The sequence below is a fragment of the Pinus tabuliformis genome, chromosome 7 (genome assembly GCF_031772625.1).
Source record: "Pinus tabuliformis cultivar Carrire ecotype Pingquan chromosome 7, CPIR1, whole genome shotgun sequence".
Taxonomy (NCBI): Eukaryota; Viridiplantae; Streptophyta; class Pinopsida; order Pinales; family Pinaceae; genus Pinus; species Pinus tabuliformis.
Window position 1 is genome coordinate 1,936,636,439 of NC_142293.1, and position 25,943 is coordinate 1,936,662,381.

The window sequence follows — 25,943 nt, forward strand, 5'->3', positions numbered from 1 at the left end:
CTTGGCATGTGGGAATACCTCCTAATGCTACATAAAAATCAACAATAGCCACATGAGATGTATGGGTCTCTCTTTAGCTTTCAAGAGTTAGGGCTTATAATATTCATCTACATGAGTTCTTTTTACAGTGGGCGTGTTTGGCATTGAGTTACCATTCCTCGAGACCTTTTTTCTCACTATCCCTTTTTCCTTTTTCTTTATTTGCTTTAAATAGATAAGCAGGGTGAAGAAAACACAGATAAATCCAACTAGTGTTGCAGGGGTCAAGAAGAGAGGAAGGGGGGGGAGCCACCTAGAGTTAAGATGCTAAATGTAGGAATTTACAGGGTAAGTTCCTTAGATAGAACACCAAAGGACATCGCTCACAAATAGATCACAGATCAATACATCAATATTCTTGACGTGGGGAAACAGTCCATGGCCTGAGCCTACGCGGCCACTTCAGGCAATTTATTAATAAAAGAAAGAAAATTTACATAAGCTTCTCTCATGAACGGTCACCTTACAAATGACCCTTCATGTTCTTTAATTAGAGATCATGGACCAATTGGGTGTTAAGCCACAGATCAAGTGTCAGTAATACCGAGGAGAGAATGAACCGTCGGATCACTTCATGTCTAGAACATATTGTGACCGTCGGATTGTAAGTTACAAAAGTACATAGCAAAGAAACACACTTTACTTAACTCTACACTAGACCAAGTTATACTTAACTATTTCCTATGTGTCGGAATATCCTAACACTAAAAGAGGAGGGATATCGTTAATATGTTGAGAGAGGAGGGATAAAGCAATGGGAGCGACCTTCCCCACTAGGGTGGAGACACCTTAAAAGAGAGCTTTGTTGCGAGCTAGCCATAACTTCTAACAAAACGAATTTGGAGAGAGCCATCCATACTTGTTTGAATAGAGGCTTTCTTGTGGAGGAGGCAAAATAAGATTTATGCCAAGAACAAATGAGTTGAGGGTAGGATGATGACCAATGAACTATGTGACTGATCCCCTGAAGAACATGTTGCCAAATTGCCTTAGAAAAGTGGCATTCAAGGAAAAGGTAAGGAATGGATTCACATGAGCAGGGAAAATAGTGTAGCAAGAGTGGTCTAAAATGCCTCTTTTATGGAGGTCTTCAACAGTGTGAATTTTGCCACGGGAGACCATCCAACAAAAGATGTTTACTTTGGGGAGGGCATCGGTATGTTAGATATTTTTTTCCAAATTCTTGTTTTTAAGGGGGAGCCCATTTTGGGAAAGGAGCAATTCATAACCTTGCTTTAATGTGTAGTTATTTATGTGCTAGTTGATTGAGTCTTTGGAATACAGATGACAAGATGCACAACCTTGAAGAAGATGGAGAAGGACGGGAATAAGTACCTGGGGTTTGTTATTTTCTCACAACAGTTATTTATTTCCAACAATTTATTTTATTAACGAAATAAATTCTGAATTGTTGAAAAATAAAATCATTGGTACTGTAACATCCAAAAATTTATATGCAGTCGAAATAAAATTAGAGAGAGATCAATCACACATTACAATAGATAAACACCCACAACAATTCACCTTTACTTATTAATCTCAGGAAAATCAGGGTTTTGACCCACAAAGAAATTATAGGGAACTATGCATTGACTGGAACCTGTAACTTTGCCCTACTAGAAGAATTCAGCCCAAGGAACTTTGGCCCACTGGAAATCAACCTCTGAAGAAATTCGGCCCACCTCTCACCAACAACTGGGCCCTACACCTTCCCTTCGAACAACCTCTACACCTCAAGAATTTATGCCTTGGCAAATCAACCTCTCTAACAATTCGACCTTCGTCTCACTGCAACAATTTTGCCCTGCAATCTCTAGTAATTTGACCTCCTGGAATTGCTCCCAAATCCACTTGCACTCTTCCTCCTTTACGTTGTAGTCTAGTTGAGCCTCTTGTTCTAGAGAAAGTTCCTTTCTCTCCTTGTGTTGTGTCTTCACCTCTCCATTAGGCTTATTTTATAATCTTCATCAAACCTAAATCCCTAACCCTAATCTCCCTTCTAGATCTAGGAGATGAATGATTAAGATCAGTGTGGAAAAAGTCTGCAAAAAATCCCGATTTAATCCTAAAAACGCGATTTTTTGAACTAAACGATTTAATCCCCCGACTTTTTGGTGACTTTTTCACAAAGGAAAAATTGCAATTTTTTCCTTATACTCCCGATTTAATCGGGAGTCGACCCAAAAAGTCTTCTTCCCTTCCCAGGCCGCGGATAAAGAGGCCGCAAAGGTGAAAAAACTGTAAATTGAAGCTTTCATCCATGCATTTTCAAGTTATTGCATTGTATTGTGTGTCATACTTCTTGCGAGCATAGCAGTCTCATTTGTAATCTGTTAGTTTTGAGGTTAAGATATGTTTTTGTTTTCCAAGGAAAAACAAATCTTTATACTTCATATTTCTAGCTAGAAAGCAAAGTATACATTGGCTAAGCCTCCAAGCTTTCAGTGATTCAGACTCTAACAGCCACTGCCCCTTCAAAAGATTACAAAAGTACCAAAAGGACAAGCATACAACAGTCTATCAAAAACATTGTTACAGTTGTTGAATGCTTCCAGAAGAAACAACAAAGAGGAGGTAATGAAGATCAAGTAGCAACAACCTGTCCAAAAAAAACAAAACCAGTGCCTCAAAAAAGAACCCATTTTTTAGACCAGAACAAAGTACTTGTGAAATCTTGTGACAGCAAAGATCCTTCCTGCAATGAGAGCACGTTTTGAAAGGGAATCTTGTTTAGTGGTGAATTCCCTGTAAATGTGGGGAAAGGTTATGTATCAGAAGTGGATTTTACCTCCAAGAGTTTTTGAATAATAGATGCCAAGGCTAGGTTATTAATTTGACATCTACTGTTTTCTTAGAAAATAAGTAGCTTGGATTCACCAATCGTTAATTTTCACATCTACTGTGATACTCACTGTTAATTTTCATTGGACCTACTACCTGACACCTTATTACCCAAGCAGATTACAATCTACTGAATAAATGCATGACTTATTTCTTAATACAATTAGCAGAAACAAAAATTAAAAGGGAAGAGGATCTCAGTGACTGATTACTTGATGACTTTTAGATGACTCATGATATACATTTATTATATTTTTTGTTGATATTTTGACTCTTGAGAGTTGAGACTCGGACAGGACTCAAAATTCAGGAGTTGGATTCACTATTTTGATATGTGATGTAGCATTAGATTTCATATACATATTATATATTAGTTTTCTTTACATGTTTATGTGGAAATGCATTTATTTGATGTTGTGGATACTTTAGATGTTAAAAAAAATGAATAATTTTGTGTTTTTTTAATTTTGCCGACTTTTTAAAAAAACTCCCGACTTTGACGAGTTTTTCAACTTTTGGACCCTTGCCGAATTAATCCCGACTTCGAATTTTTCCACATTGATTAAGATCATTTCTAAGTCAGTTAAATAATTTATTATTTATCCTTAGAGATTGACTTAAAACCCACAATATTTAATTGACTTTAATTATTGTATTTTTCCTAAGTTAGACTTAGGAAATGAGACAAATTATTTACTCCATCAAGCAAGCATCTCAAGAGGCAATAATCCTCCCATGTATTCTAGGACACCAAGCCTATGCAAAAGACCTGTAAAAATTTCTGTTTTCCCACCCCGGTTTTCAGTTTCACCTTATTTCTCCCATGTAGTTAAATGCCCTTTCCCATAGCCATACATTTAACAAGCTGAAAAATAAATATTGCTGAAAACACAAATTCTGGAAATTTTACAGAATGCTGGAAATTGCAGAAATAAAAATCAGCAGTAATAAACAGCGATTAAAACACATTTAAACACTGAGATTTTTGGTCAATGTGACCCTGGAAAAACCCCCTACAACTCTTGGGGAAAACCAATTCGAGAGCTCTTCTTTATTTCTGAAAATGCCTTTTTCACAGTGAGAAATGTTCAGCAAAAAAATCAGCAAGCAAATTTACAACTTATCTCTTTTCCCATGCCTCACAGCAAACTGGAAATTGGAGCAAACAGGACAACAATAAATGCTGTACGACCTCCTCGATTTTCGTGCCCACTTTCAGCATTAAATGCTGTTGTACGGCCATCATTAAATGCGCTGTACAGACTACAATAAATGCACTGTACGACCTGCAATAAATGCGTTGTACGACCCTCGTTTTGCATGCAGAAAAATCAACAAATTGCTCCTCGATTTTTGTGCAAACCACTCCTCGAAAATCGTGCCAAAATCTGCCTTTCACTGTGTGCTGAACCAGCTGTACAAATCTGCTCAATTGCTGCCTTGGAATGTGTGCCAAGCTGCTGTCTCCTTCTCCTCCCTGCTCAGAAATCTCTCTTGCTCTCTTGCTCTCATTCTCCCAATCTGCTCATGAAAGAATGAATGACCTTTTCCTCCTTTAATCTAACCCCAAGTGATTTTTGGGTGATCCAAGTGACTTTTGGGTGATCCCTAAATCCAATGGCTGAAATAGATTGAGATCTAAGACTGAGATTAAATGCTCATTTAAATCTCACTTTTTATTTTTTAATTCACCCCATTTTAATAAAGACCCACTTAGTCATTTATTTCCAAAGTCACTTTTCCTTTCTAATTTTTCATTGACTTTATAAAAGTCACTTTAAAATTAGACTTAGTAACTTTATCACTTAAAGTCACTTTTAAATTAGATTTAACTTTATAAAAATTATAAAGTTACTTTAGGAGAAAAATTAAATTCTTTTGGACACTTTTCCCTAGGCCAAAGATCAAAGCCTAAGGGAACCACCTGTCCTCCGGTACCAAATTTCAACAAGACCTTCCGAAGCTACCACAAGCTTCAACACTCCCTCCTAGCAAGGAAGGGATTCTCTACTACCCCCAACTTCTCTATACTTCACAAACTTCCTTTTCACTAGAGGCTTAATGATAATATCTGCCACCTGCTCCTCTGTGGAAATGTACTGCAATCTCACAACACCTCTTTGGACTATGTCATTGATAAATAATATCTGATCTTGATATGCTTGGACCTATCATGAAACACAAGAATCGTAGAGAGCTTGATGCAACTTTGATTGTCATAGTGAATCATTATTAGCCCTATCTCAAGATCAAATAATCTTGCAATCATCTTGCAAAGCCATATTGCCTCACAATTTTCCATACTCACTGCCATCTACTCTGCCTTTGCTGAACTAAGTACCACTGACTGCTGCTTCCTGCTGTACCACGAGATCGTGGCTGACAGGGAAGGCGAGGATGACGATTGTGCCATAAGTGCTCATGCGCCTCTGGAGAAGAGGTCGGGCGACATGGAGTTGTAGTCGAGAGGACTACATGAGGGGGCAGGATCCTTGAGGTGTCCAAACTCTTGGATCACATACGGCTACGGGAGCCCTCAATGACAGTAGCAAAATGACGGGTGTCGATTGGTGCGAGGTGTGATGGAGCAACAACGACAAAGCTAGAGTGCCAAAGTTTGAAGTAACGTAGTGGACGTTGTAGCAGTGTGAGAGGCACAAAGCAGATTGCAGTAGCGCAGTAGCAACAGAGGGTCAGCACAGATTAGCAACAAAAGTAGCTTCAGTATCACGAGGCATCCATACTAACCAGCATGTCAGTTTTTGGGTGAAGTTTCAGTTAATTACTTCTTAGTAACTGACTTGCAATGCAACAATTAGCAGTGGCAGTGCTATGGGCAACATGATGCAACATTTTGAGAGGGAGTTGTAGTACAGATGTAGCAGTGACAGTGGCAGAGTCATGGGCAAGAATACAGGATGCAGTGGATGAAGGGCAACAAGCCAAGCATCAACAATATAGAGGATCGATGCAGTGGATCAATGTAATAGTTCTATTGAGAAGTGTTGCTAGAGCACATTTCTCGCTAAGAGGGAGTGTTGATTTTGGGTAGCATTGGATGTGCTCTAGCTCCGAAATTTTGTGGAGGAGCTAGAACACATGAGATCTCCAAGACCCAAAAATTGTTTGGAGAAATTCCACCCAGATGAGGAGTTATTAAAATAATTAATATTTTTAATGGGGTTCTTAAGTCTAAACTTAGGAAAATAAAAATATTAATGGGTCATAATAAGAATATGGGTGAGAAACTTCTAAGTGACGAGGATCAAGTCTGTTTTAATCTTAGCCGTTGATTAGGGACTTAATCTCAGCAGTTGATTCATCAACAAGAAAAGTATAAGAGGAGGCTTGAGGGTCAGTTGGAGATACACTTGAGAGATCAGTCAGTTTGATTTTTTTGGGGCGAGGTTTGTTGAGAAAATCGAACAAGTGATCTATTGCAGTGAGAGGGGCAATAGCAGAGAGTTGGATTGGAAGGGAGTTTCGAGCCAACGAGTACCAGGCAGAGAGGCAGCAGTAGCATCAAAGAGGCAACACAGAGGCCTACACAGCCCAGGAAGGGGCTCACGCAGAGCTGACACAGGCCAAGAGGGTTCTTGCAGTGGCAGTGCGAGATAATTGAGGGAAGTTCAAGATTTTGCTAGGAGTTCGATGTTCTGAGCCGGGAGGGTTGAAGTCGAAGCTTCCAAGGGAAAATCGATCCAGCAGAGAAGCAACGCAGTCTCCCAGAGGCAAGACGCTAGCCCACACAAAGCAGATTGAGCTGGGATTTTAGCAGTTCTTGTCGGAGTCAGCCATTTAGTGGATCAGTTGAGACTTGGAGAACGAGGTAAACCCTCGTATGTATTTCTTGCTGCCTTAATATCTCTGAAAGGTTAGCGAGTGTGAGAGGCAACCTGTTGTACTTAGATTTTGCTTGATTAATAATACAAACCCTCTATATGTTGCACCGGTTTCTCCGAATTGGGTTTTTCCGGGAACGATTGTCCAAAAATAACAGTGTCCCTTGTGTATTTGTCTCGTTCTATTTCAGTTCATGATCTGCATGTATGTGTAGTTTGCAATAGTGTTTCATCGCTATTTAAATAATTAAATAACTTGTTGAATGCAAAAACAAGTAGGAGATGATAAACTAGTGATTGCAGTAGGATTTTTGATGTGTAGATTCAGAAATTTTCACAATCTCCACAATACCCATCAATCTCCTTTTATCATCTCTCATTGAGCAATCAACAACCACGATATATTTACAATCGATGGATAAGATCATCTTGACTTCATTCAATCACTTTTCTAAAAGTCACTAGAGAAAAATCAATTTGTCTCAATTAATACTGATTAATTAGCCACTTTTTTCAAGTTAGACTCATAAAATAATTAAACTAGCAATTTAAATCTAATTAAGACAATTTTCCTTAATTTTTTTTTCTTTGTTGGGTATTGGAGATAATTAATCCATCCGTCTTTCTAGCCTCATAGACACGACTTGAGGCTAGAACACCTATTCGAGCTACACAAACTAACACTCCGTCTTACCGAGGAAGGTGTTTTGCATGACAACCAACTTATCTCTGAAGAAGATGAATCTTTCCTTCCCTGAGGCCTTCGTTTGAATGTTTGTTACCTGCTGATTTGTAGGTATATACTGTAGCTGAACTATCTTACGCTGTACACAATCCCCGATGAAGTGATACTTGATGTCTATATGCTTAGACATGTCGTGAAACACCAAATTCTCAAAAAACCTGATGCAACTCTAATTGTTGTAGTGTATTATCACTGTTGTCTCAACCCTCTAACATGACAAGGCTACTAACAACTTTTGAAGCCAAATGGCCTCTTATGTCGCCATGCTAGCTGCTATATACTTTGTTTCTGCAGACGTCAGTGCCACGGGCTTCTGCTTCCTACTGTACCAAGAGACAACCCCTGATCCCATGCTGAAGCGGCACCCAAAAGTGCTTTTCTTGGCCTACTGTACTACCTGCCTAGTCTGTGTCAGTATAGCCCACCAATTTGATACCATCACCTTGAGCATATATTACCCCATACTCGATTTTACCACGCAAATACTGTAGTACATGCTTTGTCACTGTCCAATGCACTGTCTTCGACTCGACCATGAACTGACTCAGAGAGTTTGTTGTAGAGGATATATCTGGCATGGTGTCAACAAAATACATGAGAGAGCCAATCAACTACTTGTATAAGTTGGGGTCTATGTCCTTCTCCCCGGATGTGTCTATGTTCCTCCACTTCGTGATCATGGGTGTGGACATGGCTCTGCAATCCTCCATCCAAAACCTCCTTAGGATCTCGATGTAGTATTTCCCTTGCCCAAGGAAAATTTCCCCATTTGTCTGCTACACCTCCATGCCTAGAAATTAGTGCATAAGCCCCAAATCCTTCATCTCGAACTATGCTTCAAGGTCCCTCTTGCATTCCTCGATGAGCCTTAGTGAACTTGTTAGAAACAAGTCGTCCACATATAGAACGAGAATGAGAACCTCACTCCCAACCACCACATAGTAGAGATATGCATTCGCCTCACTCTTCATGAAGCCCATTCCCTCCAAGTATCTAACAATGCACTCATACCACGCCCTACGAGGCTGCTTTAGCCTGTACAAAGCTCTCTTCAATTTGAACACGTGGGTCTCATTGCTGTGTGCCACAAAGCCCTCTAGTTGTGCTATGTATACCTCCTCTTCCAACTCACCGTTAAGGAACGTTTTCTTGACATTGATGGAGCTGCCTTCTGATCTATTATGCGAGTGAGATCATGGCTTGTATAGAGGTATACTTGGCTGCAAGAGTGAATGTCTCCTGATAGTTTATTCCCTCCTTTCAAGAAAACTCATTGGCTACAAACCTTGCCTTCTATTTCTTGATGCTATTGTTTGCATCGTGCTTGATCTTAAAGATCCAGCGTGATTCAACCACCGCCCTATCTGTCGGTCTAGGAACAACGTCCCATACTTCGCTTTTGTGCGGCCTCCTGATTGTTAGAAGGCTCGCTATCTACCAATTGACTAACCAATGCCATGTAGCCAGTGTACTGTCTGGTTGTCTCTGCTATCTACTGCCTTTCCTAGGAGCTCCCACAAACTCTTGAACATCCCTAAGTGTTTGTTGAACATCACGCTTCCTCTTGTCAACTGTAGAGGGTGGAATGCCAACCTCCACGTCCTCCTGATGCATCTCTCATATTTACTACATTTGCTGCTCCATACTCTGCGAACTCTTAGGAACTCTTGCACATGTACTCGTATTGGTAATTTTACTGGTGCTTTGCTGCCCTTGATTCTGTTGCTCAATCCTTGGAGCTTCTGCTGGCTGCTCACTTTGATCAATTGGTAGCAAATCTCTGGACCTCATGTATGTCTTTATATTCCATGAACTTAACATCACATGTGACAATAATCCTCCTATCACTTGGAATAAATATGCGATATGCCTTTGAGGTCTTTTTGTACCCCACAAAGTACCACCTTTTTGCAATTTGATCCAACTTGGCGTTGAAAAGTGTAACTAGGTTTGGTGTTCATAATGCCATGTGTAATTATGATTTTATGTAATTGATGAAAGGAAGAAAAATAAAATTATTGTAATGCTTGTCTCATGGGTTTCACGAGCAAGGAACTTTATTTTAGTGATGGCTCCTGTTGTGAGCCTTAAGGATTTGTCATCTAGTCATAAAAGTCAAATTGAGTCTATGCCATATATGAAGGACCATTCTTGGGCATGTTACACTTTTGTATAAGTTATTAAATGTATAGGAAGGCCCTCCAGTACCAAGCAAAGTCTCCTCCTCAAGTCGACTTCAAGAGGGATAATTATATCTTCACTAAATGACACATCGGTCCAACTTGCAATCATGTCGGCCTATTATGGTGCAACCAACTATAAATAGTATAGTGGGTCTCCTCCCATCGGTGAAAGTCCATAAATAGAAGGTAGCCTTAGTTGAGGTGACAGTGGGCTATGTCTCTATTTGTTTCCCTTGGCCTAACATTTGCCCTTTAGGGATCCCCCTTAGGTCCCCTGCTAGTTTGAGTGGTAACAGTTCTTAAAGTAGGAAATGCATTAATAAATAATATAAGAGCAAAATCTAGCATTCTTGCACATTAAACCCTTCTCCTCAGGCTGATGTCATCACTTATTGTTATTTGTTGTTTATGCATTATTTTAGCCATAAAATTCCATGTATTTATATGAAGGTCTTGCATCCTTTGTTGATTATTCATTAAAAGATCTTTTCTTTGGGCTATTATTTGGGATCACATGCCTTATCATTGAAAATCTTCAAAACCCTAACTTATAACAACCCTTTAATTGGTCTAGGAATATAGTACTTGCACTTTGACATAGATTATTTAGGGCTTCTAGGCTGTGCTGGTACTATATCTTGCTTATTTGACCTCATATCATTCGCTTTGAGCCATTATGAATGAATATCCTTTAGTTGAGCTGTTAGGAAAGCCTCCTTTGTGGTCAAATACCACTAAAGTGTAGGAGAAAGGTTGTTGAGGTGACAATGGCAACCAATTTTCTTATTGTCCTAAGACCTTGTCTGCCTAGTGAGGCTTTGGACTTGGCCAACTAGATTTTGTGGTTGCAGGTTTTGAAGAATATGTAAAATTTTGAGATAAGCTTGGTGTAATTAGTAGATTGACCATTAAGGGAGGGTACTAAAGTAAATGTTAGCTTGATAGTGGTCAATTAGGCATTAATAAAGTCAATTGGACTTTAGTTTATTTTATGCTTTTTATGTCTTATTTCACTTTAGTGTGTATTGAGGTCTATCCCACATTCATAAAGTGGATTAGCTTGACTCCATTGTAAGCTATATAAGAAAGCTTTCTCTTTCTTACTATTCACTCAATACAAAAAACTCTTTCAAGTTTTATTGGTCACTTTATGTGCTTAATTTTTGTAATAGGATACTCTCAAGGATGATTGGCTATATAGGAAGGGGTAGAACTCAAGCTATATTTGGCTTTTGTTTGCTTTATATCCCTTGCCATTTGTTTGCATTTTGATATTTGGCTCATGGTTTTTATTTTCTCATGCATCAACATCAAGTTATTCCAACCCCTTCTCATAGGACAAGGTCAATAGGGAAGCAATATGAGTGATTGACAACAACCAATCAAAAGATGGGATAACATAATGAGGGCAATGATGATAAGTGTTAAGCATGAATAACATGGAACACTACCACCATTAGAGACTCCTATTTGTGCCCTTCCTAGATAGTGAAAGAAAGACCTTAAGGACGGTTGCTCTGTACTACAGGCAAATGATAACACGCAAGGTGAAATAAGGGAACAAATACACAACCAATAGTGGTCTATAATCCAATTTTAGCCTGTGTTACATACCAGAATGCCTTAAACATTAATTGAAAGAACTTGAATGCAAAATTAATTAATGTACCTCACAATAGTTGATCCACTTTCATTGGATAAGTAGGTTAGACCAGTGAATGCATTGGCTGGAGAATGGGTGAGATGCATCTCAGGTGGGCTATCCGTGGATCATAGCAGGGGCTGTTGGCTGGCAAGCTGCATCGAAGGAGAAAATTTTCTCCTAGCGTTACCCATGTGTGTGGATGGGTAACAGTTTTCATAGGGAGTTTTAGTTGATTGATTTCTCCCTCTTGATAATTAATTAGTTGTCTATTCTATGTTGAACATCTATTATGCAATTTCTTTCCATTATTTATATTTTTAGTACCATTGGCGACTACTTACATTACATTTGTGTACTTAATCATAGTAGGGCTTCGATTTCATGCCTGTGTAAGATTTATTTTTGGTGCATCAATATGGTTTGTTTTTGGTCATTTGTGGACACTATCTCTTTTTCATTTGAAATTTGCACATTTTTTGATATATTGTTCTTAGTTTATCAGTGTTAGAGTTTTGCTTGAAGTTGCATTTATCAAGTTGACCTTTTTATCTATTGCAGAGGTCTTAGATTGTGATTTTCATTTGCGTCATCAGAATGGCTAATTTGAAGGTATATGCCCATCCCTTCTATCTCATCGTTTAGATCTCCAACTTTTTTCAGGTTCATGATTGTTATGTTATTCATTTGAAGTTAATGTTTTCTTTTCTATATAGGACAAGAGGTGGCATTAGGGTTTTTTGTTTTCTGGTTAAACATGATTTATGGTTTTAGGGCTAAAATCATTAAGCAATTTGTGTAGCCACTTAAAGGGTTTGATGACTGAATTCCAACATTTTTCCTTCGTCTACCATGCTTAGTATGTGGCATCCATAGACTTTATTGTAGGAAAGACTATGTTTTCTAATTTTGTATTCTAGTAAGATTATTTATGGAGATAGACTGGCAAGGCTATGGACCAGATGATTACAATAATTCATGTCTTCAAGTGTATTTGTGTCAATTCTAGAATAATGACGTTGATACCAAGGATAATTTCAAGCTTTCAAAAGTGCATTATCCAATGTACATTTCTCAAGGGAAGAGTACTCGATCATTATGGTTATAATCACATTGTTGATGTAATGTTTTATGGATGGTCATTACTTTATTGTTTATATTAGTATATAAGTGAAAGCGATTTTGTATGAACCACATGGTTACAATAATACACGTCTTTGAGTTTAGGTGTGTCAATTCCAGAACGATGATGCAGGTGTTTTGAATTACAACATTTATTACCAAGGATAAATTCACGCTTTCTAAAGTGTATAATCCAGTGTACATTTCTTAAGGGAAGAATACTTGATCATTATGGTTATAATCATATTGTTGATTTCATGTTTTATGGATGGTCATTACTTTACTGTTTATGTTAGCATATTGGTGAAAGTGCTTTTATCATAGTTCATTAAGAAGTCATAATATTGTAGATAATAAAACAAGTTTAAAATGACATTAAGTAACTACACAAGCACATGTCTCTTGTTGAATGGTGTTGTCATTGATGTCAACCCTGGGGTTTGACTTTGATTAAACACATGCCTTTGATGTCAAACTATTAATGAACGCTCTTATATTTGTCTGGGTTAAGCTCCACTATTGGATGGTTGAAAACACTAGTTATTTTGGGTTCTTTGGACTGAGGACGTACCCAGATTGAAGTAGCCAAAGACTGAGTTTGCTTTGGAGATCCTCATCATTGGGTTCTCCTCGTTAAGATGTTTCTGGTAGTACGTGGCATGCCCTGAGAGGCCTCATGGATTGAGATATATTTGTGTTTGAAGTTGAGGACCCCAGTTTGTGGGCTAAAACCCCAGAGGGTGACCATATGGCCCCTTCACCTTGGTCAAGTCAAAAGTTTGTAGGATTTATCACCTTATATTTAAACAACTATTCTTATGGCAAAAGAACATGTATGAATTAATAATTAACTAATGATTAAGGGTTAACATTGTAAGTCAAAAATTAAGAGGAACCTTTATTAAAACACAAAAAATTTGTTTTAAAAAGAAGGGAGACAAATTAAATTCAATCCTAATATCTCTCTAAATAACAAATAAAAATTTAAATTAAGTCAAATAAATTAAATCCTAAGGTCACCTTATTTTCTTTGGCTTCAATTTCAAATGTTGAATTTAAATTTAATATATTCCGCTCTAAAACCTTCTAACAGTTTCACTATTGAAAATGAAGCCCTCCTCATTATTGGTCGAAATTCAACTTGAAACTAACATTTTCTCTCCTAAATCTAAGGTCGGCCTACCTTCCTTGAGCATCGCTCAACCATCTATAAAAGAAGTCATAAAAGATTGGCAAATTCGTTAGGGATTCTTTGATTGATAAATTTCAGGGATTCGTTTCTATCTCACAGAACAATGGACAACAACAGTTTTTGGAATTATTTATCAACCAATGAAAGTCATGATGGCTACTTCCAAAAGCTTGGACCTGTGGTCATTCATTCAGTAGAAAATTCGGACTTGTGATTCCTGTGCTATAGTGTCAATATCAGGACAACAAGGGTTTTTACTGCATTTTCTTTTTGGATTTTTTGGGATTCGCTTGGGTATCATTTTAATTGTAGGTGTAGGCTTTCATTACAGCTGTCGGCCCTCATTAGGGCACTTTCAGTCCTAAAAGAACAACAGTTTGTAGATTTACAAGGCTGTGGTTTTAACTAATGACTGGAAATTGATGGTATTTATACACTTACAGTTGCAGTTCTCAATCCTACAGGGACAATCTTGGAGCAGTAAGATTATATTTGCTTGATCCTAAGTAAAAGAACAATAGTATTGAGCCAATTATGTTGTGACCTTGATTAACATTGTTGGTTAACTTGACAAAAATCATCATCCTTAATATGAAAGACAGTGGTGGCCTGTAGACAATGTTTTAGAGGGATAGTGAAAACTGATTCTTGTTAACCATAAGACAATAACCTTATAACAGCGTTCTGTGAGATGACTTAATGAAGATTGTGCTATACTCAACACACTCATTGAACAACTTCAAGGATCAAATGCACAAAGCCAATGATTGATTTATGATTTTGCTGTGTTTTGGATTGACAGTATAACAGTAATTGCAGTATATGCTTGATATTGAAGTGTGTGTGAACATGACCACGACTTAACAGTGACCTTACAACAACAGTCAGTATATATATATATGTTGCACGAAACTTTAAAGAACCTGGCGTTTCGGGCCATACCCGTACCCGAAACTCCAAAACTTGGCCAAAACTCGACCATCATGTAATCATCTATTAAAGTTAATAAAGACTTGTTTTTCCTTTTAAATTGTCATCTATGGGTCATATTCCCTTTTTCTTGCAAGATAATGTGTTATTCACTTATTTATTTATATATATTCATTTATATATACATATATGACATTTCCATTTTTGGGAGGTGACGTTTCTAAACGTACCCATTTCGGAGACTCCGAAACATTTCAACGTTTTGTGCAACATATATATATATATATATATATATATATATATATATATATATATAAGTGACCTGTTGGTTACATAGCCAATGACTTTGACAATTTTTTTTATTACAAATCAGTAGTATATATTCTTAAAAAAGGTTCGACACTCCACTAAAGAAAGCCAGGAGCTTATGTATTACATGTTGGAATTTCTAAGTCTGACACGTTAGAAACCCTTAATGCAATTTACTGATTTATTCCTACCTACTTGTTCTGTTAATTAACAAGTTATTTACCATGTAAATACTGAAAATAAATACAAGTACATGCTCAACACATTACAGATCATCAACTGAAGGAAATAGAAACAAGCACACAAGTGACACCGTTGTTTTTGGACTACTGTCCCCGGAAAAACCCAATGCGGGAAAACCGGTGCAACTATCTGAGGATTTGATTTATTAAGCAGTTTTAGAATACAATCTGGGTGCCAAATCCGGCTCACCCAACAAAGAAAAATCTTGGCATTAGTACCCCTCTCCTTCGGAGACAGATGTTCTGGTTGAAACCCTGGATAAACACTCCGACAGCTTCGGCAACTCCTCAGCTCCAATCTGCCCCACGAAAAACTCCAGTGTCATCCTCTAGGGACTACGTCAGCCTCTTCTGCCCTCTACATCAGTTTCCCGGCAGTTCTCGACAGTTCTGGCAGTTCCGGCTTCTGCCCTCTGCGTCAGCTTTCCCGGCAGTTCCCTGCAGTTCCGGTTGTTCTCGACAGTTCCGGTTTTTGCCCTCTGCGTCAGCATTCCCGGTAGTTCCGGTTGTTCCCAACAGTTCCGATTTCTGCCCTCTGCGTCAACTTTCCTCGCTGTTCTGGCAGTTTCGGCAGTTCCCGGTAGTTCTGACTATTCCCGACAGTTCTGGCTTTTGCCCTTTTCGTCGGCTTTCCCGGCTGCTGCGCTGATCCTCTCGACACTATCTCTGCCTCTTTGCTTCTGTATTCACTGCCCCTTAGCTACAACTCCAGATCACTCTCTCAACTTTCTTAGCAAACCCAGCCCCAGAAAATCGAAATCTTGATCTCTTGGTGTGTTCTCCAAGTGACCCTCAAGTCTCCTCTTATACTTTTCTCGTTGACAAATCAATGGCCGAGATTAAGTCCTTAATCAACGGCTAAGATTAGATCTGGCTTGATCCATGACTTTTGGACCATTCTAACACAATTTTATATTAATTCACATTAATATTTTAATTTCCCTAAGTTTAGATGTAGGCACTCCATTAAAAATATTAATTATTTTAATATCTCCCAAGCTGTTTAGAATCTGCCCAAACCCTTTTTGGGTATTAGAGATCTCATGTGCCTTAGCCTCTCCACCAATTTTCGTGGCTAGAGCACATCCGATACTACCCCAAAAATCAACACTCCCTCTTAGTGAGGACTGTGCTCTAATAATACTCTTCACTGAGCATCACTCTGATTATCCGGCATCGGTCCCAGTGTTGATGCTAGGCTTGCTGCCCAACATCTTCTGCACTGCTGCATCTTGTACTGCTACCGATGGCCCTACCACTGCCATTGTTGCATCCGTACTGCAACTCCCTCTGCATCTGTGTTGCTGCCCATGGCTCTGCGACTGCCACTGCTGCATCTGCACCGCAACTCGTCTCATCATGCTGCATTGTGTTGCCTGTAGCACTACTACTGCTAACTGTTGCACTGCAACCCAGTTACTGAGAAGTAAGTAATTGATCTCCCAACTTTTTCATCTCCATCAGGTTAGAAACACTTCTGATGCTGAAGCTCCCTTTGTCACTGACAAGTGCTCCCTCTCTGACCTCTGCGTTGCTGCAACAACTCCATGCATCTCGTAATGTTGCACACCTCTGTGTGCCATCCTGCATTGGTGCAACACTCTCGTGCCTCTCGCACTGTTGCAGCCTGCTAGCCTCGCGTTGTCCTGGGAATCTTGCATTGTAGCTCCCTCTGTCGCTCCATCCGCATCCGTCTCTACTGACATCGCTAGTACTGCTACTCCTCTTCGGGGCTCCCGTAGCAAGGTCTAATCCAAGAGGCTGGGTACCTCAAGGATCCTGCCCCTCATCGCCTGTAGTCCTCCTGACTACAACTCGATGTCTCCCCACTTCTTCTGAAGTGGCACATGAGCACTCATGGCACAATCATCGTCTGTCTCCACTTCCTTCTCTACCCTTGTTGGTGCTGCCTTGGTCTCGGAGGCCTCTCCCTTACTCTTCTTCCTTGGACACTGGGTCGCATAATGACCCAACTCCCCACAATGGAAGCATTTGACCTTGGAGAGGTCCTTCTTCTTCCGTTTCTCTTGCTTTCCCTCAGATGCTAGGGCAACATCTTCCTCCTCCTCCTTCTTGATCTTGATCCCCTTGCCGCTGCTTTCCACCTTGCTCAGCCCACATTTCCTCCCAATCTGGAAGGGTCGCCCTGCCCAGTATGCTCTGGACAAACACCTTCTAGTCTTCTAAGACTGCATTTAGGGCTGTTCTCACCATCAATTCTGGATCCGGCGTTGCCCCTATGGAAGTCAGCTGATCCCAGATATCCTTCAATCGACCGAGGAATGGGTCGATCTGTTCTCCCTTCTTCATTTGGTATGACCGCAACTGATTTTCTAGTAGCATCTTCCTCTGCACGAAAATATGCTGATACAACTTGGTCATGGCCTCCCACATCTCCTGTGCCGTGTTCTTCTCGGCAATATGTGGTACTATATGATCCTTGACCCCATCAAGGATGATACTCTTAGCCCTCGCCATTGCATCCTCGTACCTGTCGTTATCAGCTGGGTTGACTAGGATAGCTATCGTCCTCAAGGCGAAGTGCTTAACACGATTTCTATCAAGTATGGATAAGATTCTGGCCTTCTAGACTACGAAGTTTGAGGCTTCGTCCAGTCTGTCCTGGTCTCTTACTCCGTGTAGTGCCATTCCGCTGCTCTTCTACTTCCCTTCTGGAAGTTCTCGATGTGACTCCCTCTGAGCCTCGATTTCCCTCCTGGAAATCCTTCTACCGATGTCGAGATGCCCCCTACTCTAATATTCTGTGCAACCGGACCACTGATTCGGATTTCTCGGCTAGAAACCCTCAGTAGCAACTCCCTCCTCTTTGGCCTTGCCCTGTTAGGTACTGTTTTGACAACAGTACCCCACCAGCTCCACTTGCAACTTATCCATAATCTCCTAAACCCCAGCAACTTGAAGGTGAGAGCTCCTAGGCTGTGCACAGTCCCAACACCGACAAACTAGCTCCCTAAGCCAATTGCGTCAAGCCTCTTGGCCTCTGCGTGGCTCTACATGAGCCTGTCTTTGCCTCCCTCAGTCTCTGCGCAACCTCTTCTTGGCCCAAACTTGATGAAGCAGGCACTGTGTCACCCCTTCCTTGCTGTTTTGCTGCTAGGAACAACTTTTGTCACTTGGGACAACTGTTTTTTGCTGTTGCTGCTTTGCTCGGCTGATGTCCTCAGTTCTCTTATGATCTGCAATCACGCTCTGATACCATGTTGGAATTTCTAAGTCTGACACGTTAGAAACCTTTCATGCACTTTACTGATTTATTCCTATCTACTTGTTCTGTTAATTAACAAGTTATTTACCATGTAAATACTGGAAATAAATACAAGTACATGCTCAACACATTACAAATCAACTAAAGAAAATAGAGACAAGCACACAAGTGACAACGTTGTTTTTGGACTAATGTCCTCGAAAAAACCCAATGCGGGAAAACTGGTGCAACTATCTGAGGGTTTGATTTATTAAGTAGTTTCAAAATACAATTTGGGTGCCAAATCCGGCTCACCCAACAGAGAAAAATCTCGACAGTAGTACCCCTCCTTCGGAGACAGATGCTTCGGCTGAAACCCTGGATAAACACTCCGACAGCTCCTCAGCTCCAGTCTGCCCCACGAAAAACCCCAGCGTCAGCCTCTAAGGACTACGTTAGCCTCTTCTGCCCTCTGCGTCAGCTTTCCTGGTAGTTCCGGCTCTTGCCCTCTGTGTCAGCGTTCCCAGCAGTTCTGACAGTTCCCGACTGTTCCGGTTGTTCTTGGCAGTTCCGGCTTCTGCCCTCTGTGTCAGCTTCCCCGGCAGTTCCGGCAGTTCTCGGCAGTTCTGGCTGTTCTCGGCAGTTCTGGCTTCTGCCCTCTGCGCCAACTTTCCCGGCTGTTCCAACAGTTCCGGCTATTCCCAGCAGTTCCGGCTTCTGCCCTTTGCATCAGCTTTCCCGGCTGCTGCGCTGATCCTCCCGGCACTATCTCTGCCTCTCTGCTTCTGTATTCACTGCCCCTCAGCTGCAACTCCAGATCACTCTCTCAACTTTCTCAGCAAACCCAGCCCCAGAAAGTCGAAATCTTGATCTCTTGGTGTGTTCTCCAAGTGACCTTCAAGCCTCCTCTTATACTTTTCTCGTTGACAAATCAACGGTCGAGATTAAGTCCCTAATCAATGGCTAAGATTAGATCTGGCTTGATCCATGACTTTTGGACCATTCTAACACAGTTTTATATTAATTCACATTAATATTTTAATTTCCCTAAGTTTAGACTTAGGGACTCCATTAAAAATATTAATTATTTTAATATCTCCCAAGTTATTTAGGATCTGCCCAAACCCTTTCTAGGTATTGGAAATCTCATGTGCCTTAGCATCTCCACCAATTTTCGCGGCTAGAGCACGTCCGATGCTACCCCAAATCAACATTACAATCTGAAATAAGAAATCTGTAAACAGTAATAGCAAACCCCTTATGGTGATAAATCTTCATCTCTAGAGTGTCGAAGTCTTCCACCTTTATCTACAGTATCTGCAAGAAACTTCACAAAGTCCCGATCTCATGAAGAATAGTAGACCAACAACACTCATAGCCAAAATAGTAACCTTGACATAGTTTCCAATGGAGCTTGACAGAGGCAGTGACAGTCTGACAGTCTGATAACCTTGATACATTTGATATTGAAGGGTTGTTGATAATTTTGATACAAACAGTAACCTACAATGACATGATCTTCCATGAGATTTAGTGTACAACATTACATGACAAGTTGTGGCAGTAGTCTTTGAGACTGTAGTGTAGACAACACTAAGACAGTGTTATACATGTCAACATTCCTGATGAACGGCAGTTTGACTACACAGTGAACCTTGTATAAGTCTGGAAACAGTTAGGGATTTCAATGTGCAAGATCTTCTTGGTTGAGGTCAGGTGCAGTCATAAGGTAAGAAGGCAATAAGGGTTTCTTATACAGCAGTGTGAACACAAGATTGTTTGTGAGACTGGTCCAGTAAACAAAGATATTATATGTAACAGTGACTTGACTTGACAGCTAGGCTTGCGACATATGACAGTGATCCTGCACTATGATATACATGATTGAAATCAGCTCTTGACATATAACAATGACACATGTTGCCTATAGTATATAGACATTCCAGTTCACTTGCAGGATTGTTCCAGGATTGATTTGAGAGCATTGGTTAGCTATTACAGTGAGGCAGGAGTTCTATGACAATGATATTGTGACTTGACATGAATTGATGATTGTACAACATCTAGGGTTTGATCTGTAGTGGACAAAGATAGCAGGATTGAGCAATGGTTATATTTGGCATTGTGATGACAGGGCATTTAGCAGACTTTGTCTTGACGTACAGTTTGTGCAGTGGCATTATGATTGAGCAGAGGCAGGTTTGGTGAATAGTGTTTGAAGTTTAGTGGTCAGGTTGAGCAGTGAGCCTGCCAGGACTTGACGCGATATACATACCAAGCAGAGCAGCAAAAGTTAAAACTTTCATTATAGTTTATTTATATTGATTCAGAGCACAGGGGGATCCAGTCTGAAAATTGTGAAATGTGGTCCGCCTGTTGATCAGGGTGGTAGGGTGGTGCAAGGCAGGTGATTGGAGTCACCTTTAGGTTGAAGTCTGAGAACACTTTAGGGCGGCAGGGTGGTGCTAGGGTAGGTTGGACCCTGCGAAGAAACACTGATTCACACCCCTCTCACTATTTCCAACATCGGTTTCTTACTATGTATTGAGAGATGGTTCCAATAGACCATGACAGTTTTATCCCATGTGTATCACAGATCCTAGATCCATTCTCTTTTTATATATATCACTGATTGACTCTCCATACTCCATACTCAGGTTTAGCCTTCTGGGATTTAGAGTAGATTCATACTTTTACTTTCTGCATCTTGAATTTTATAGAAGCCGCCCTAGTGCTCCTGCTTTGTATTGACATCATTGTACCCAAAAATCTTCTTGACCTACTTTTGTAGTTATTTCTTGGACATTTATTTATTATAAAAGTATCAGTATACTTTTTTATATTTGCAGTTTTTCCACTGTTTCCCGATCATGGCCTTTCAATAATCTGGTGGATACGTTTCTGTATTCATATTCTGGTAACTTAGAAGAAAGTCCCAACCAAAAGAACAAGACAACTAAAAGAAATGGTAGGAGAATGAACCCTATGCTAGTGGAGAACCAACTCCCCAGACACAGACGCCGTGCAGACACAAAAATGAATCTGCCATACTTGCAGTAGCAAAGAAGAGAAAACACATGCTGATAAATGCCTGAGCCCAATGTGTGTAGAGCATAGAAGCCTTGAATAAGAAAGACACAGACATGAGCATGACCATACATGCCAACATTGAGGCACATACAATACGTAACTCAAATGTGACCCTTATTTATGGACAAGCCTTAATAATCCATCCAGTATGTAAAGAGGGACCTGCAAATTTCAGGCGCAAAAATCATTTGTTTGAGGGATAATTTGAGAATCTTTGAGAAAAATCATGGATGTTGCAAACTGAATCAGACCTGAATGCGCAACAGAGAAATGTACAGGAATCAACAGAAAGATGTACAAGAGGAATCATGCCCTAACAGGAAGAAATGTTGCATGACAGTAGATGCAATTATCTGGTGGATTCTTTTTGCTTAAAAGGTTCTCTAACATGTAGTAAAAGTTAAAACCTGTTCTAGGGGACATGATTTCTGAATACATCCAAGTGCAAAAAAATTCTAGTGTTGTTTCCTGGACCAGTGTATACAAATTTCAAAAAGGCATCTAAAGACTGAAACCCAAAGCAAAAAATCCAGCAGCATTTGCCCTCGCAGAGACAGATACCCATTCCTCATTCTTGAAGATGCTTTTATGAATGAGAGGCATTTAACATATCACAGGAACTATACAAAAATCTAAAACTCTTAAAATATTGATCACAATGTTTGGAAATGAAATGGTTAGATTGTCTATCTAGCGCAAAACCACGATTTTTTCGCAGAATTTATTCATATTTATTTCCATAAGGTAAATTTCAGTGTGGACAATTGTAATTTCATTGCCTATTTTGATCAAAGTTGTTGGTTTACCCCTATACTTCGTAAAACAAAGGAGCATCAGTGCACAAAGAAGGTGATATTGAAACAATTATTAAAGATAACATCTTTTGAAGTAGCAATCCAGATAAATCTCCAATAGGGTGCATAAGTGGGATTACTCCACTTGTCGAAGTGAATTCAATCTTGACTTTAGTGAAAAGAGATGGTAATGACATTGCTTAGGTAACAAAATACTTCAGTTAGAGTAGATGGTAAGTTGATTGCTTAGGTGGATCTAGACAAATTCTGCCTTCAACATGGAGGATGTTAGTTTTTGTAGCATTGGACAGGTGTTCTAGTCTCGATTTGTGTCTAAGAGACTAACACATGGCTGCTTGGGAGCAGAAGTGAGAGCGGGGAGACATTTTCAAAAGCTCCTGGGTTGGGAGCGAATTTTATATAATAATATTTTTATATATTTTGATGCATATATGTCAACAAAAGCATGTAGAGTGATTAATTAGTGATAAAAAACATAAAAACATGGATTAATCCATATAACACGATTCATCTAGTAGTTATAATCTTCATCAACCACAGGTCCAAAAATTACAAGTTCTCATTTATATAGCATGTAAGGGTGCACATAGCCAAAATAACAGAGTGTAATCCATCTTTGAACCAAAAATACATCAACAAATAGGCTCTAGATGGCCTTTAGCATCCAAAAAAATCACGCTGCAACAAATACTTACATATCATCAAAATCATTGCCTATCTTGGGATATATCACCCTCTAAGCATTAATGTAAGATAGAAAAAACGTAGAATGTCAAGTCCAAATTTTGTTTGAGTGATGGGTGCATTTTTACTAGGGTCGTCATGGTAGAGGAGTTCGACAACCAAAGTCACTAACATCAAGGTACATAGAGGGCTTGGTGCTCTTGATTAAATACGAGTTCCATACCCTAGTACATGACAAAATCCAATGGAAACATTGCAATCCCCCCAATCCTGAAATCCTGAACATCTAGAATTCTACTTTCTCCATATGAAATTCAATGAGGTCAGAACCACTCTCAAACATCCTGAGTCATTTCATGGTAATGTTAAAAGTTTAAGTAAAAGGGTGAAAATGAAAGATAAGGAAGAATGTCACTTTTACTTTAAGAATTTAACATTACCATGGATTGCATATCAATACGAGGGCCATTGGCTTGAATATTAGGCTGCCGCACTAAAAACTTCTTAATTCTTTGCAAAAAAATTGCATTTAAAACATCTTTGCGAATTTTTTTGCAAAGAAAGCTAGGGAGCCATTTTTTTTGCGAGAGCGTGCACTCGATGCGCTGCCATTCAGAGTGTGCAGCGGGATCGGATTCGAAGGGGGGGGGCGCTCCCCTCAACCCTAGATTAAGGAACACGAGATCTTCAAAATCCAGAAAGGGTTTCACAAGATAAGGTTTTGAGATGCCTTAAGTAAATTAATTAGCCATCATTTAAATTTTTCCTAAGTCTAACTTATGAAAACTAGTTAATTAATAGGAATTAATTAAGCAAAGGTGAAAAAGCTCTAGAAACTCACACGGATTGAGTTTGTGATGATCTTAGCTGTTGATGATGATTTAATCATGGTTGGTGTTCCAACGAGAAATTATAAGGGCAGGTTGATGAGGATGAAGATGAAGTTCCTTGGCAGATTGAGCTATCCAGTTGCAGAGTTCGAGCTAGAAGGAAGCATAAGCAAGAGGGAGCAGAAACAATGATTTTTTGTGTTCCAGTGCTGGAGAGTCAGCAGCAAGAGGGCCGCATTATTTCCTCAATGTGACTGCGCAGGAGCTTTAGAGGGTAGATCGATTTAGTTGAAGAGGAGGTCGATTTAGGTGCTAGTGGTTGGGAAAATTTCAAGGAGGCCAAGCGAGTCATCTCCAGAGGCAGAGTCAGGAAAATCAACAATTTCTGGGCAGATCCACAGACAGTGCAAGTAGAGCTTGTGCAAGCACTACGTAGAGGCTGAAGCAGGGGCTTTCGAGTGGCCCACGTAGCCAAATTTTGGGGCAGGATCAGTTGTCGGGTTAGACAAATTGTCTTACAAATATTTTGGCCAGATTATTTAGCTGGAGAATTGCCAGTTTGGGCATCCAGATATTGTACTCAGATTTTGTTGTTGCATAATAAAAATAAACCCTCATCTGCTACACCGGTTTTCCCTTTAGGGTTTTTCTGGGGTTATTGTTCGAAAATATTGGTGTCGTTTTTATTTTGTGTGTGCATCTATTTCTCAGTTTCCAATTTATTTTCTGAAACGTAATTTTATTGTGAAGAATTGCAATGATTTATTCTTTATTTGCTGTAACAAATAAACTGCATAATTAACTAGTTAGAAGAATAAATTTCCAGTTCATGCAATTTCAATGAAATTTTCACAGAGGATATGGCAGTCAAATGTAGCATCAATACAGGTCCCTACATATAGAGATGACAAGGAGATGGAAGTAATGAATATGATAATTTTAAATATTTGTGATCATCTTTTAAATTTTGAATATTTGAATCAATGTTGCAAATATCTCCCATTTCTCCGGATATTTCCGGTTTCCCAAATTTTTTCAAGTTGCCAATTTTTCCAATATTTTCTATGTTTTGCAGATCCATGTCTACTCTTGCTGATATTTTTTGATAATTTCTGATATTTTCCTTGATATTTCTGATAAGTTTCTTTTCAAGCCCTTGTTAATATATTCCCTGAAACGATATTTGCAATATTGATTGAATTAAGGGTGGTAGATAATTTTAAAAGTATTATTTTCATGTTAAAGTGGGTGTTGAAGAATTAACACCCTTGTACTTGGAGTCCAAGTTTAAAACAGTCACTTCAATATGTAATGAAAGTTTTTACATCTTAGGGTCTCACTTGATGTAAAAGTCCAAAGGATAAATGTGAGACCCCAAAGGTAACTTAGATAAGCTTCCCATTGTCATCTTGGTAGGTTTATCTCTCTCTTTAGGCCATCTTTCCTCTAGATCAAGGGAGGTGGGGGCGCAGGGGGGTTCCTAAAGCAATCTATTTGCAACAATGTGTGATGGAACAAGGGCTATCAGAGGGCTTAGGGAAAATCTGGTTCAAGGTTTTGAATTCCAGATCTGTACTTATGGTTATTTAACCCAATCAAAGAGTACTCATAGGTTAATTAGCAAATCTAATGTGCAATATGGTGTTGGAAATTACGGATTTGCATGCTGAAAATTTATGTCTAATTTAGGATATTGAAATGAGGGTTTGTTTATATTACACTTGGGGAACAATCTAAAATACAGTATTTCTGCTGTTAATTTGCAGATTACAAAACAGAAAATTAAAGTGGATTTGTTTTTGAATTTTTGGTGGTTAAAAGGGGAAGATTAGTATCTTTATTTCAAGATTGGGCTATGGGGTCAAATGGGCCTCTTAGATGGCTGTCCTAACAAAGTTTTAGGAACAAACCTGGCTGCGAATTGCATGCTGCAGCAGCCTTAAGTTCGCTGGAAATTACTACAGAATTTGTAAAAGAAGGGCCTATGTTATGAATAAATATATAGGAAATAATGTAAATGATAATTAATAATGATTAGTTAATTAGTAATTAGGTTGAAGATTCATGTCTAAATGAGACATGACTCTCCATGAAGAGGCACCTGCTTGGTATATAAGCAAGCCTCTCACTCTCATTGTATCATCATTCTTATTCACACATTTAATATATAACATTTGTATCCTCATGGATATCTTTATATTCCAAGTCTTTCAGAGTAATTAATCTGAAGAA

At 39.3% G+C, this 25,943-nt stretch overlaps 1 protein-coding gene across 6 annotated transcripts in view; it reads left to right on the top strand.

Annotated features, from left to right (window-relative positions):
• The window catches only part of LOC149256228 (uncharacterized), a 106,233-nt gene that overhangs the window by 21,316 nt on the left and 58,974 nt on the right, over positions 1-25,943 (top strand). For 5 of the 6 annotated variants that reach the window (XM_089460696.1, XM_089460697.1, XM_089460695.1 and 2 more), the window contains exon 2: positions 11,854-11,904. The exons of the other annotated variant lie outside the window; for it this stretch is intronic. In XM_089460696.1, the coding sequence (XP_089316822.1) occupies positions 11,890-11,904 (15 nt within the window). In that variant the 5' untranslated portion in view covers positions 11,854-11,889. The remainder of the gene's footprint in view (positions 1-11,853; positions 11,905-25,943) is intronic. 6 annotated transcript variants of the gene reach the window in all.